This window comes from Corvus brachyrhynchos, unplaced genomic scaffold, assembly GCF_000691975.1.
Source record: "Corvus brachyrhynchos isolate BGI_N302 unplaced genomic scaffold, ASM69197v1 scaffold6, whole genome shotgun sequence".
Classification (NCBI taxonomy): domain Eukaryota; kingdom Metazoa; phylum Chordata; class Aves; order Passeriformes; family Corvidae; genus Corvus; species Corvus brachyrhynchos.
The window spans coordinates 2,482,998-2,496,115 of NW_008238632.1; the positions used below are offsets into that span (position 1 = coordinate 2,482,998).

Sequence of the window (13,118 nt, forward strand, 5' to 3'; positions counted from 1 at the left end):
GAACACTAGTCTAATGTAATGTGATTATGCTGCATGGGTTCTGAGTCTATTCTCTTACTGGCTTTTCTGCCCTGTTAAGGCCTCTCTGTGAAATCTGTATGAAGTCAGGTAATTTCAAAAATATGAAGTTTCTTCAAGTTTCATGGAAACTCAAATTTCAAGGAAAGTGACTACAACAATGACCTCACTATGGGAAGGACTGTAGTATTCATCTCTTGTAAGACACTGAGGAAAACCCACGTAGAAGAAAGCCTCTGTATATATGGTGAAAATGTTATTGCAGTGTGCCCTCTGCAATGCAGCAGAGAATCCAACAAGTTGTAAAGGTACAGAAAAACTGGCATTTGTACTTTGTTGCCCTCAGAACTACAGCAGAACAACAAAGTTATATTAGATTTATTTGCAGAATTAAAGGAGCAAATGAAGCCACTGAGACAGATGCTTTCTTGAACTCCATGCTCTTTAGCTGATCTGCCTGAGTTTCTGTGCCATTGAGCTGTTTTCACTTACCTGATCTTCTGAAGGGATGAAAATACTGATGGTGCCCCAAGCGAGTCTGGTGCACATCCACTCTGCATCCGCCTTTGCAGTCTTCTCTTAATGCCATTCAAACACAGGATAATGGAATTAATCTCTTGGAATTGGGTATCTTTGCTGAAGAAAGAGGAGAAACATGTGGGTCTGTCAGGTATGGATTAATTTGTGTGGAGCTGTAAAATGGTTTGTGTCCCTATAATCCAAAGGGAATCTCCAGAATAATAAATTTGGATAAAGTACCTACTTTCCTGCATTAGGGAACTAAGTTTTCATTTTCATCAACCAAATCATGTGCTGCCTGGAGACAAAACCTGGTCTGAATTAGCCTGTAGTACAGGAAGTCATTACCCTCTTACCATAGGCATTCACTGCCTATGAATTCAATTCTCACACAAAAACCTCACATTTTCCTTTTATTCATCTTACGAAGGCCACAAGTTATGCAGATTCTGTCTCACCAGATTATGTATTACTTTCTATAATCACATGCTTTCCCTGCTTGATTGCATGAGTCAGCACAGGCGAGACACAGGAGCAACCACAAAAACACAAAGATGATGTTCATTTCCCTTACCTCATTGACCAGGAGATCCCCAAAGCAGCACCCAGGCAGAGGCACACAAGTGGGACACAGGCACCACAGAGCTTGGTCCATGCTAGAGGATCACCAAACCTGCTGTCGTTGCCTGTTTGTCAGGGATTCACACAGGTATTTCGCCACTGTGCTTTGATCTTTCCTGAAGCAGAGCAGGAATCTCAAGCATGTCTGATAGGGTGCCTCTAAGTCTCTCACAGGCTTATGTTATCTAAACACAGATGTTCTACTTGTCAAACACACAAGGCTAAACAACAATTAGTATGATGTATGTGTTTTTCTACACCCCAGCTGCAAGTCACTTCAGTGTGTTTATAATCCTACTCACCAGTCTTCTGCTATTATCCCAAGCCGGTTGTTCATATCACAATAAAAACATTGTGCCACCAGGAGCTAGGGAGGGAGGAAAAAACTTGAACACTCTGCAAATGTGAAGGAAACAAATTGAATCCACATTCCAGTATCTCCTCAGAGTTACAGACTGCTAAAAAATGGAATTGAAGACTACCAGGTAAAATTTAAGATTAATTTCCAGTGTTCCCAATTAGGCCCTATTTGATGGAATTCTACTTTTGAGGTAGAGTGTCTCAGGACATCAGGTTCTTAAGAAATGTGAATCAAGATGTGCAGCCAGTTATCTCACCAGTTTACATCACCAGTTTGTTCATTGAAAAGTTGTTTAATATTTGCCATCTTCTGTCCTAAGGGGCACCTCTCTTCAAAGGCATTTTGGAAACCCAAACATTTGCAGGTGAGGAGAGGCCAGTAAAATAGACTGTAGGCACGAGTCTTGCAAGGTTTAGGCTAACAGACTGCAGGAGAGACTCCCACACTGTGGGCACAAACCACAGCCTGATGTCGGGCGCTGAGGGCAGAGACACCTCCCTCACCACGAGCGCACAGCCAGGAGAGCCTGCCTGTACTGTTACTGCTGGAGTGGTGCCACTGCTGTCTGCAGGCCTTTCATGGCTGCAGGGATGAGGTGGAGTGGCTGAGGACACAGACCTGAGCTTCTCGTTAGAGGGACATGGGTGTGAAATGGGACAGTGAGCGAGAGCTTGGAGGTCAGTGCCAGTCTCTGGAGCTCTGCTGGAGCAGAATGAAAAGGTGGCACCTGGGGCTGGCATTAAGGAAAGCAGGCATTCCAAGAGGCATGTCAAAGATTTGGCAGGTCATGCTAGAAAATGTGAGAGTACCTGCAGGAAACTCTTCTCTGAATCCACAGTTTAGCAAAAAGGTTTTGGCTGTCTGTACCAGCTGAAGAGCCAACAAGGCTGGAGGCCCCTGTGCTGTCAGGTATGCATGTGGTATGCACAAAAGCAGGAGTTGCTTTGCCTGATGGCATTTTCCCAGAAAGATGAACTTTGGGAAGTCCATGGTCTACAGACTAGGGCATAAAGGACAATCAAGCTCAGATTCCCTTAATATTTATTATTCTTGGCAGGCCTTCCAAAAGATGTATCAATATCACATAGAAAGACTCTTGATGCTAGCAAGATGTTTCAAGCAGGACGAGGAAATACCTGTTGAAAGAGTACTGCTAAGGCACTCTACAGGAATTAATAGATGACATGAGATTTGGCTTATCCAAAGAAGGAAAAGTCCAACAAACAAGAGTAACAACCAGAATGACTTTTGAGAAAGACATTTCAGTTTATTGTCAAGACACTTTCTTCCCTCTTTTCTCAGCAAGTATTTTAGATAATTTCTAACATGGACTTTTAGTTCAAAGAGGTCACTACAATTTCCCAAACACTGGTGATCATTTGAGAGAGCAAGTTTGTGGCACAGAAAATAATTTTTTAGATTCTTTGTTCCCAAAATACAACAGGGCTCCACATGAGGTTGTCACATCATGCAAGAAACTCATCCCATGAATTTGATGACTAAGTTGTTGCAGTCAGTCCTGGACTTCAAAGCTGCACTTCAGAAAAAGTTTGCTTGCCTTGGGTTGTGCTTAAGTCTAAAACCAGAGTACTGCTTGTGGTTTTTTAAACTCAGAAATAACCTATCAACTACTTTTCATGTTTCCACAAGTCACAATCTTAAATTCTGACAAATTTTGCAAGGCAATGCAGTGAATATAGAAATCAGTCTTAGTGTTTGTTGGAATAAATAAAGGGCTGTCTCTTGAATATGACATTGAGGTACACTTTTTTCCTGTATATCACATCACAAGAGACCTTTCTGTGTAATTTAAGTTTGTTTGATGTTTGCCCTAAAGATCCAAGTGTGCTGTGTATGGGGATATGCCAACCTCCTTTGGGATCACCAGTGGTTTGATGCTCTGTATCCATGACTTGCAAATAGACTTAAGCTACCTTAGACCCAAACCTTGACTTCTGTGCAACTGCACGACCTCTGCTCACAGCCACATGCTCCCTGTGTACACGTTTCCCTTAAGATCTCCTTTCTGAAATGTACTTGTGTTTTGTATTAGGACTCTATAAAAAAAGTAAATACATTAAAATCATTATCACTCCATAGTCTGTGATGGCTGTACTTCCAGGCAGCACACTACAACATCCCGATGAAGGCAAAAAGGATGGGACCATCTTCTACTAAGGCAGCTTCTCAGCTGGTGACCCTGCACTGGGCACCGAATTCTTGTGTCATTGTAATGCTCTTTCACCTGTTTTAAATTGACCTAGAAATCAGGATTTTTTTCCAAATTTAACTCCTAAAGGCAGGAATTTCTGTGTCCATTTTCTGCAACCCAGTGTGAAAGGAGTCAGAAACAGACAGTAATTTCATTTGGAAAAAGTAAACTGAGTTGGTATTTGACTGACTTTTGAAGAAGACATTAGTGCACTACCGAGATGCACATGAGTAACATTCCTCTCCAGATGACAGACAGGTCACTTAGTTTCTTTTATTTCTTCTTTGTTTGTAGGATTTAATCTTGTGGTGTTTTGGGGTTTTGGATTTTTTTGCAGGGTTTTGTTTTGGGCTTGGTTTTGTAATTTACACATTTTGTTCCTCCCAAATTAGTTTTTACTATCCAAACATGGAACTTAAATTTTTACCGTTTTTTTCCAAAGATAGTGAAAATGCAGGAACTTCTGCTACCTTATGTGTCCTGACAGATTTTTTTTTTTTTTTTCCTTCAGTAGCTAACAATTCTGGTTTTATACTGAAGGTTGGTGCACAAACAGAGCAGTATACTACAGACAGAAGCAACTCATGTACATTTGGATTGGACTTTCTTCTCTATATACCTCCCCCCATGCTTATACACATACATTTTGGATTCACTACTAACAGACAATTTCCTACTAAAAATCGATGACATTTTCCATTAGCATTGTTGGGAGAAGCATTGATTGGCCCTTAAAAGGTTGGTTGCACATTATGTGAAAGAACCCAACTGCAAAGAGCTAAATTTGCAACATAAAATGTACCCAACATTCTGCAGGGGAAGCATTATCAAGGCTTTTACCAAGTTTTTCAGGATAAGATATGACACAGCACATCTTTATCAAACATTGCTGTATTTTTACTCTGTTGAGTGTTAATTCATTCACACCAGTGTAGCCACAGTTACAACCCAGCACTGAATGGTTGCAAGATTTTAATCCTGCACTCTGATTTAAGTTGATAACACCTCTTTAGAAGCAAGAAAATTATCAATTTTGTCAGAAGACTTTTCTAGTCTTAACTATGCAAGAAATCCCTTCTGAAAGTTACTCAGAAAATAAGGTGTAAGGGGGGGAACTCATAAAGCTACCAAGGGCATTATGTGTTCCCTTTGGTGAGTACTGAAGTTATTTTAAATAAAACAGATAAAATGATTCCTCATTGCCACTGTAAGTTACGGAACACACGGTTTTACCGTTGAAGTCCATCCTTTTAATTCTCCCCTATAAAAGCAAACAATGCATCATTTTGAATCACTCAAATGTACTGTGGCAACAGCTTTGTTTGAACAGTAACTGCTGCTATGAATGGCTTTTCCAGAATTTTGGGGTATCCAAAGAATACCTGACAAGATCTATTAACACATTCATCCCTGTGCTGCATGCATCAGTGGCCTCTCTTTGCTTCAGGAAATGACTGAAGGTTTAGCAGGTTATCCCAGTGCAGGTGTCTGGAGATCTGTAGCCAGTCCATTGAGACCAATGGATGCAGAGTTCTTGGTAGAAATTAGACAGGATCAGTCTGAGCTTTGATCTTCCCAATCCCCTTTACTTTTTCTAGACTTCAGGCCTGGTGTTTCTACAGAACTCTCCCAAGAGCCACCTATCCAGTGCTGCCTGAGGTCTCCTAGAGCATTCCTCACTCCAGCCTGTTACTGCTCCTCAAAGCTCACCCAATTTTGCATTTTCCTCCTCTAAATTGTTAGGAGTTTTGGTTTTGGCTTTTTTTTCCCTCCATGTTTGACTGTCTTCAGACTTCTGCACCCTTTGAATTAGAATGAAACACACAGACTAAACTTTCTTTTTCCCCTTGCTGTGTTATTCCATTGTTCCTTCGCCTTTTTCTCTCTTCTGTACTTGCTGAAACTTCTTTATCATCTAGAATCTGCAGTAGCCTGCCCACCCCATACCTTTTTCTGTGCATTCACTGTACTTCTCAGTAATCTCCTTGCTTCACCTTTTCTGCCAGTGCCTTCTTTCAGGCAGAGCCTTATGCATGAACCAGCATCCCAGTCCTGGTTTCTCAAAATCCTGTCTCCATCATAACCCACTTCTTTCCCAATTCTTTTAACTGATATCCAGTAGCCTTCCAAACCTCCGCTCACCAAGCTATTGCTCCTTGCATAACCTCCATCATTTCAATTAAGGTATTAAGTTCTCCTTTCCAGTATACAAACAGCAGTGAAGGCTTGTAAATGCCCCAGAGCCTTGTGAACATATTAACAGAATAACTGGAGAGCTCCAATTCACAGGGGGACTGGGGCTGCCTACATCTGACAGCAGAACTTTGAACATAAAGGAATGAAACAAGTTAATATAGAGCAAAATTTAGAAAAAGACTGAAGTTGAAAACCATTCCAAATAAAAGGAAAACCAGAAACTGATCTCACATCGAGCTTCAATAAAGATTCTTGTTTCAGAGGCAAACTGCAGACCAGCTGTAAACTCCGAACAAGCCCTGTAACAGTATGATGCATTAAGCATCAGGATGACAAGTCTGCTTTTTCTCTTCAGCATAGCCAAGTTTGCAAGTGTCCTCTCTCCTGCTCTGGATGTCTTTAGCAGAGATTTGCTAAACTTAATCTACAATTGTAGACCAATAAAACCACAACTGCAAAACCTCCCTATGGAGAAACCTTACTGTATAAGAAAGTAACTTTGAAGTTGTAAGAGTGACAAAATAATTAACCAGTTCTGCCTGCGGGGAGATGACACGGTGACACCTCCGTGAGAAAGTTTCATCACCTACCTAAGTAAATATTATAAGCACCATTAAACACATTTCAGCACATTTACAGCATTTCACTACATCTTGTACTGTGCAAAATGTAGTCATGCAGCAACATCAGTAGGGCTGCATAAACATTGCCTTCTGCATTATCAGCCAAAGCTTGAGCTTCAGCCCAAGTTCACCTTATATCAGATGGGGGTGTTAGAGGAGCAGACCAGAGGAGCAGGCCAGAGAGGGAGAGAGGAAATTCAGCCCATGCAACACTCAAGTTTAATCTCATGTATCTGCACTGACAAAATGGTGTGCATTTAGCCTGGCTTTTCCAGAGAGTTCCCCACATAGCCCATAAAAACAACGGGCAGCATCAGCTGGCCAGCACCAGGGAATAAACTGGCTATGCTCCCTCCTACAGGCACTTGATGCATAATGCTGAAAAGGGCTGCAGAAGTTGCAGTCACCAGAGCTATAATTTTCCCCAGTGCATCAATTTTTCACTTAGATGATTTTCCCATTTGTAAACAATAACATAAAGCCTGAGTATTTTTTATTACACATTATCCTGTCAAGATGGTGGCATGAGGACTGGCTAGCATTTAGCATGGCTTTTAAAGGAACAGTACCTGCTGTGAAAAGGACGTAGTCCTTTCATGTTTCGTATGATCAGCTGTGGGAGACAGACCAAAGCAACATTCACAAGATGTTTAGCGCAAAACATTCTGCCACTGCTACTCTTTGTAACAGAACATAGTTCAGATCAGTATTAATAATATCTGAAACAACCTACTTTATCCAATTACGTTGTATTTTCATTTTAAAAATCCAATGGTTCTTTAAATATCATTGGCATATAAAAATGGTAGAAAGTTCACTGCGCACCAGTTAATCCCACCCTTGTTCCACTGAGTGCAGCTGCATTCAACTTGTCCATTTCACTTCTCACTCACTCTGCTTATAATCTGGTTCTCCAAGAATTTTAGTTTTCTGGGACAGGTTGCAAGCAGGAGAGAAGTAGTAGAAACACTCACCCGACACTGGAAAAAGCTTAGGATTATTTCAACTTTTTTAGTCTCAGAATTGAGATACCAAAATGGGATGGATGTGTAAGTACACTTTAGTTGTCTCTAAAGTGCATTAGCAAATTTTGCAATGAAGGCTGGAGATTAGTAGCGAGATGTATGGATTATGGCATTCAGTGGGTTGCCATATGCTGTGGGACACATCTTTTGAAGGAGATTTTAATCGACTCAAAAGACAATATGGCAACTGGCAGGCTTTTTCTTTATTGAAGCAAAGTCACAGCATTTTCAGCACTATTCCCCTCTTGTGAAGGGAAGAGTTAAACGAAGGCCCCTGAAATTTACATAACTAACAAGTAAAGGACTGAAGAAAGAGATTACAAGCATATTTCTCTAAAATAAATAATCTACAAAGAGTGCTTTTTCTTCTTAAAAGCAATCTAAAAATGTAAAAATTCTACGGTAAGGAGATCAAAAGATATTTTAACAACTTTCAATATTTACAAACAATACAAAAACTGCGCATGCCATCAAATGATGCAAAATTCATATTAAAAATTAAAAGGTTCATTCCTACCAAGAACCAAAAACTCCAGCCAATATTTCAGTTCTAATTAAATGGTCTTCTTTACAATTGGAAAACCCTTAAATGTTTTTATTATCTGTAAAATATACAATAAAAATGAACCTCACTAAATTATTAAGGTTAAAAAAGAAGACCAATACTGCAGGCAAATCAGAAAGGAAAGTAACTGTAACTTATTCTTTGGTAACCAAAAGTTAGCAAGTATCTGTATTTCAAGTGATGAAAAGTAATAGTCTCCCCATTTTGACAAATGAAAGACAGATTTCTGGCAAAACACAACTCCCAAGTTTCAGTTTTGAAAGATGGGCTCCACCTACAGCTTTGTAGTGCAAGTCAACTTTCTAATTCAGAAACACAACTGTCCTGGGTCCGGCCAGGACAGGATTCATTTTTTGCAGTAGCCAGGAGGGGCTGTGGCCAGGACACAGAGCTTATTCTACACCACCTCACAACACTGCTGGGAACAAGGAAGTGGGGCAGCAGGTCACACATTACCGGGCTCTGCTCTGTGTGGTGAGCAGTCACATGTGAACCATTTCTCTTATGTGTGCACTGTAACTATTGTTGCTGTTACTGTCCATTTTCCTATTTCACTGTTGTTTCCAGTAGATTTTTCTTCTATCAGCTCCCAAACTTCACTTTTTGTGCCTCCAATTCTCCTCTCCAGTCACCCGCAGAGGTAAGAGCAGAGGGGAGTGAGTGAGCGGAACATGGCTTGGAGTGTTTTGGTGGGAACACTAAATTGGGGAATACCATTCCTAAACCATGACAGGAACCCTTCCAAATTCTGGCAGTACACTGCTTCATTCATCTCCCACTTTCCTGTTGTCTGCTTGCATCCTCCGCACACATCCAGCTGTTCTAGTTCTCTAAGGGAATACTCCAGCCAAGGAAGCAAATCACTTGGAAATGAGTGTTTCACCAAGCATATGTGTGTGGCTGCATAGCAGCTAGTAGTGTGTTATAAAATCAGCTCCCTTTTCCACATCAACTACATAGTTCATTTTCCCTCAGGAAAAAGAATTAAAAGTACAGTACCCTGGACCAATCCATAACCCGGTGAGCTCATTGCTCGAGCAGGACACACTTCATCAAACACGGGGTCATACCCACTAAGGAGCCATGTAATCCCAGCACCAACCCTACCAGCTTCTCTCAGAGGTGAATGTGCCTCATTGTGCCTCTCTCTGCTTAACAAATGCACTACACTGCATAACTACAATGCTTCTGAACCAAATGTCCAGCTTGTACCACAGGAGCCTTCCCACTTCAGGCTTATTCCTAAATTTTGCTTGCACAATTGCAGTCTCAAGAAAAAGAAAAACTTCACACCCTGACAGACTCTGAGAAAACTTCCCCACCCCACCCCACAAGAGGACTTCTAAGGCTTTACACAAAAAATTCAACCGTTAACTTTCCTTAAGCCACAGACCACTCATTCAAAGCAAGTGCTCCCCACCCCAACCCAACCATGCAAAACCATCATTGCTTTAGCATTTAAACATACACATGCAGTTCGTGAAATAAATGCTCAGCAAAGTAACCTTGTCCTGGTCTGGGCTTTCTTCTGGAATCTAGTCCCTGTGATTTTCTAGACTAATATCCAAAGCCTTTAGTCACACTGCCTTTTAACTTTCTTCAGCTGAAGAGTTTAGACACTTCCTTGAAGCACCTGGTTGAGTCATTAAGTCTACATGGGCTGGATCCAAGGTCTCCTTGCAGCTTGCCTCCTCAGCATACGGAAAGTCATTCATGTCCATTTCATCACTGTTAAACATATCAAGCTGCCTCTCTTGCTGCTCTTCCAAAGTCCTCCGGACCCTGCCCTCTGACTGTTCCACCACTTCCCCATCTCCTTCACTAATGACAGTCATGGGGCTGCTCTGGATGCGGTTGCGGACATTGTACTTGCTGCTGGCAGCAGATGGGGGTGTCCGTGACCGTCCGTACCTCGTGCCAGAGAAGGACATGCTCCTTGGCATCAGGCCCTCACTCTTGGCCCACTCTTCCTGGGCCCGTTTGCTCTTGCTGGGTGAGCAGCTGGCAGGGATGTCGGAAAGGTCAGGGGAGGCATCTGTCTTTGTCCGGTGGAACCTCGGGTCCGTGTTCTTCAACATCTCTGCTGCGGACATACGGGAACTGGTGTCACAGCGGCTCCCTTTCTTCAGCAGCAGGGCTTTGAAGTTGTCATTGCTGGTGCTGCTCTTGCGAATGCTTCTCTGAATAGATCCCGCTTGTTTGAGGGTAGCTAAATTTGGGGAAGCACCAGTGGGAGTTACGGGGGGCGATGGAGAATGGTTGCGGGTACGGTCGTCTTCAGAATCTTTACGGCCAAGGACTTTCCTTTTGGATCTGAGTTTGAAACACACACAAAAAAGAGGACAACACAAAAATGAAACATTTTACCTCCCCTAAGTAAACTCAGTTTAGAGGGATGACAATGAATTAAGCTAAAGCAGAGACAGGGAAAAGGGAGAAGTGATCTAAATCTAAAGCATGATTAAGAACACCACCAGAACTGCACAGGCACTAATGCAGGTATTGGTGATATAAGTTTATTACTCTTTTTCTGCAAATCTGGAACAATGAAACTACCAAAACTGGCAATACTGATGTTCAAAACACTTCTGCAAATTTAGTGAATCGGGTTTTCTGGAGTCAGTATTCAACTGCTCAGACTAATGCGCTATAAAGATTTATACACCATGCTGTTCCTCTGTTACTTTGGGGACTTGATTCAAAGTATGTCATCTAGAGTATATGGGTTGTTTTGTTTCATTTTATGATTTCATTTGACACTCTCTGGAGAATTAGAGGTGTCGTTTAGTGCACTTTCCTTTAGAGAAAAGGACGCAGCAATGCACTGCTGCTGAAGATGAAGAAAAGGGTGCCACATATAACAATTCCAGATTAAATGTTTTTAAAAAAGAACCTCCCTAATCCAAATATTAAATAAATAGCCAAAAAAACTTCTCCAGCTCCTCTCAAGATGCACAGACAAAATTCACAGTTATGTTGGTGCTCTGTCATTGCAATTTTTGACTAAATGAAGGAGAGACCAACTTCCTGACAAGAAAGTTATCTTTCCAAATGAAAAAGCAGAGTGTTTATCTATTTAAATGCAAAGTGCAGGGATAACACATAAAAAAAAAAAAAATTAAGAAATAACCATGGAACTGGGAGTAAGTGGAAACTGGACTTTCATTGCCTCATTTTCACATTACTAGAAATCTTAAAGAAATGTCCATGCCTGGGATCTGCAGCACAGCTGCTTTGTTTCTTTGCTGAGCAAGAATTAATTAAAAAAGATTGTATAAAGCCTAATATGATATTTTTGCACAAACTTGAAACAAGTCGACGGACTTCTTAGAAATATAAAATTATAATGCTATAAAACTCCATATTAATTTTTATCAAGCATGTGTTCAATCCAGACCATTCCCCTTGTAAAACAGATTTCTACTTGATGTGATCTTTAGCTTTACTTTCTTAAAAGCCTTGAGATTCTGCCAAGGCAAGCTCAAATGTGTTCATGCATCACAGCCTACTGATAATTTAAAAACCCCCAAAAACAAAGAAGCAAGATCCATCAGCTGAGTAGGTGGCAGCAATGGACACTGCCATAGGCTGTGCCAAGACCTTGGAGTGATCCCATCTCTCCTAAGTGGTGCAGTTTATACATAGCTCACTTGTGATACCCCCAAAGGCAGCTGTACCAGCTGTTATTTACAGCAGCTGCTGCTGCCTCCACCTGTCTTTCTGGAATAAGAATGTAATACCAATGCCCATTCAGCCTGAGAATGAATGGACACCAGAAGACAGCAAAGGGATAAAATGATGACTTCAGAAGAGGCCAATGTACGAACCTCATCTAGATTTAACTGTGTTAGTGTGTAGGCAGCAGATAATTTTGGTGCTTGGATCCTCTGCGAGTCTGTATGTGAGCATTTGTGCATTTGTTACAGGGAAAAGATTTCCCTTCCTTAGGGTTTTGGCTACCTATGGCTATCTTTAAACACTGCAATGCTGGGGTTGTATTGCTAGCAAACCCGTAATTAAACTGGAAAAAAAAATTCAATTGCAAAGATCTGCAGGGAAAGGCTTTGTGATCCTAACTTGGAGGGATCCAATAAGACTGAGAATGCAGGGCAGAGCAGTCAGTTTGCTGTCAGCACCTAGCCAGCTTTCCTCAGTATATATTAATTATGGAAGAAACTTGAAATTAAGAACTAAATTTGGTTTCGGTGGCTTTTAAGACACAGACAGGGTATATGTTCAAACAAAACTGTGACTTAAAATTGAGAACTGTTCTTCCTGTCCTTAATGTACATACCACTAAATTTCTTATCTTGCTCCAAAGCACATATTCAAGAGTGCCAATTACTGAAATAATACCTCTTAGGAACAGTGGGGGCAAACCAAAGCCTTTTTTATTAATTAACAACCAAGGAAGATATTGGTTTAAGTCAAAAGCCAGCAAAAGCAAGGTCTTAATAAAAAATGTGTCAAGTCTGTCACATCCAGTTCCACTGTCCATTTCCCCATAGACTCATGAATTAGAGGTATGTGCATATACACAGAGATCCACTCTGTATCTGCATACATAAAGGAGAAAGGCTACTGGCCAGAATATCTCATTCTAAAACCAGATTTGCCACAGTTCTAGCAAGTGCCATGCAACATGAATGCAACAGACCATTTTCAGAACGGCTCCTACAGGTCAAGTCCTAAGGGGTAACAGTAAATTATAAAAAGTCAGTATCACATATATTAAATTTTTGTATTGTCTGGAACGGACTTGTTCTCAAAGACGGAAAAAAAATAGCATTTACATCCAAAATGCTGCAGCCTCCCAGCTTCCAGCTGCTCTCTTCCCGTCCGTCCCTCCCGATGCAGACCTCGGGCAGAGCCGTGCGAACTGACGGCACACCGGGATAAGCCCCGGCTCCCCGGCAGGGAGGCGGCCCCTCTGCGGGTTGCAGTGCGCGGCGCAGCCACGCGATGGCGCCGGCGCCAC

General features: G+C 41.5%; 1 protein-coding gene across 6 annotated transcripts in view; it reads right to left on the reverse strand.

Moving 5' to 3' along the window:
- Positions 1 to 2,761: 2,761 nt before the first annotated feature.
- NHSL1 (NHS like 1) overlaps positions 2,762 to 13,118 on the reverse strand; it is a 109,134-nt gene continuing 98,777 nt past the window's right edge. For all 6 annotated transcript variants that reach the window (XM_017737205.1, XM_008635974.2, XM_017737206.1 and 3 more), the window contains one exon: positions 2,762 to 10,453. In XM_017737205.1, the coding sequence (XP_017592694.1) occupies positions 9,730 to 10,453 (724 nt within the window). In that variant the 3' untranslated portion in view covers positions 2,762 to 9,729. The remainder of the gene's footprint in view (positions 10,454 to 13,118) is intronic.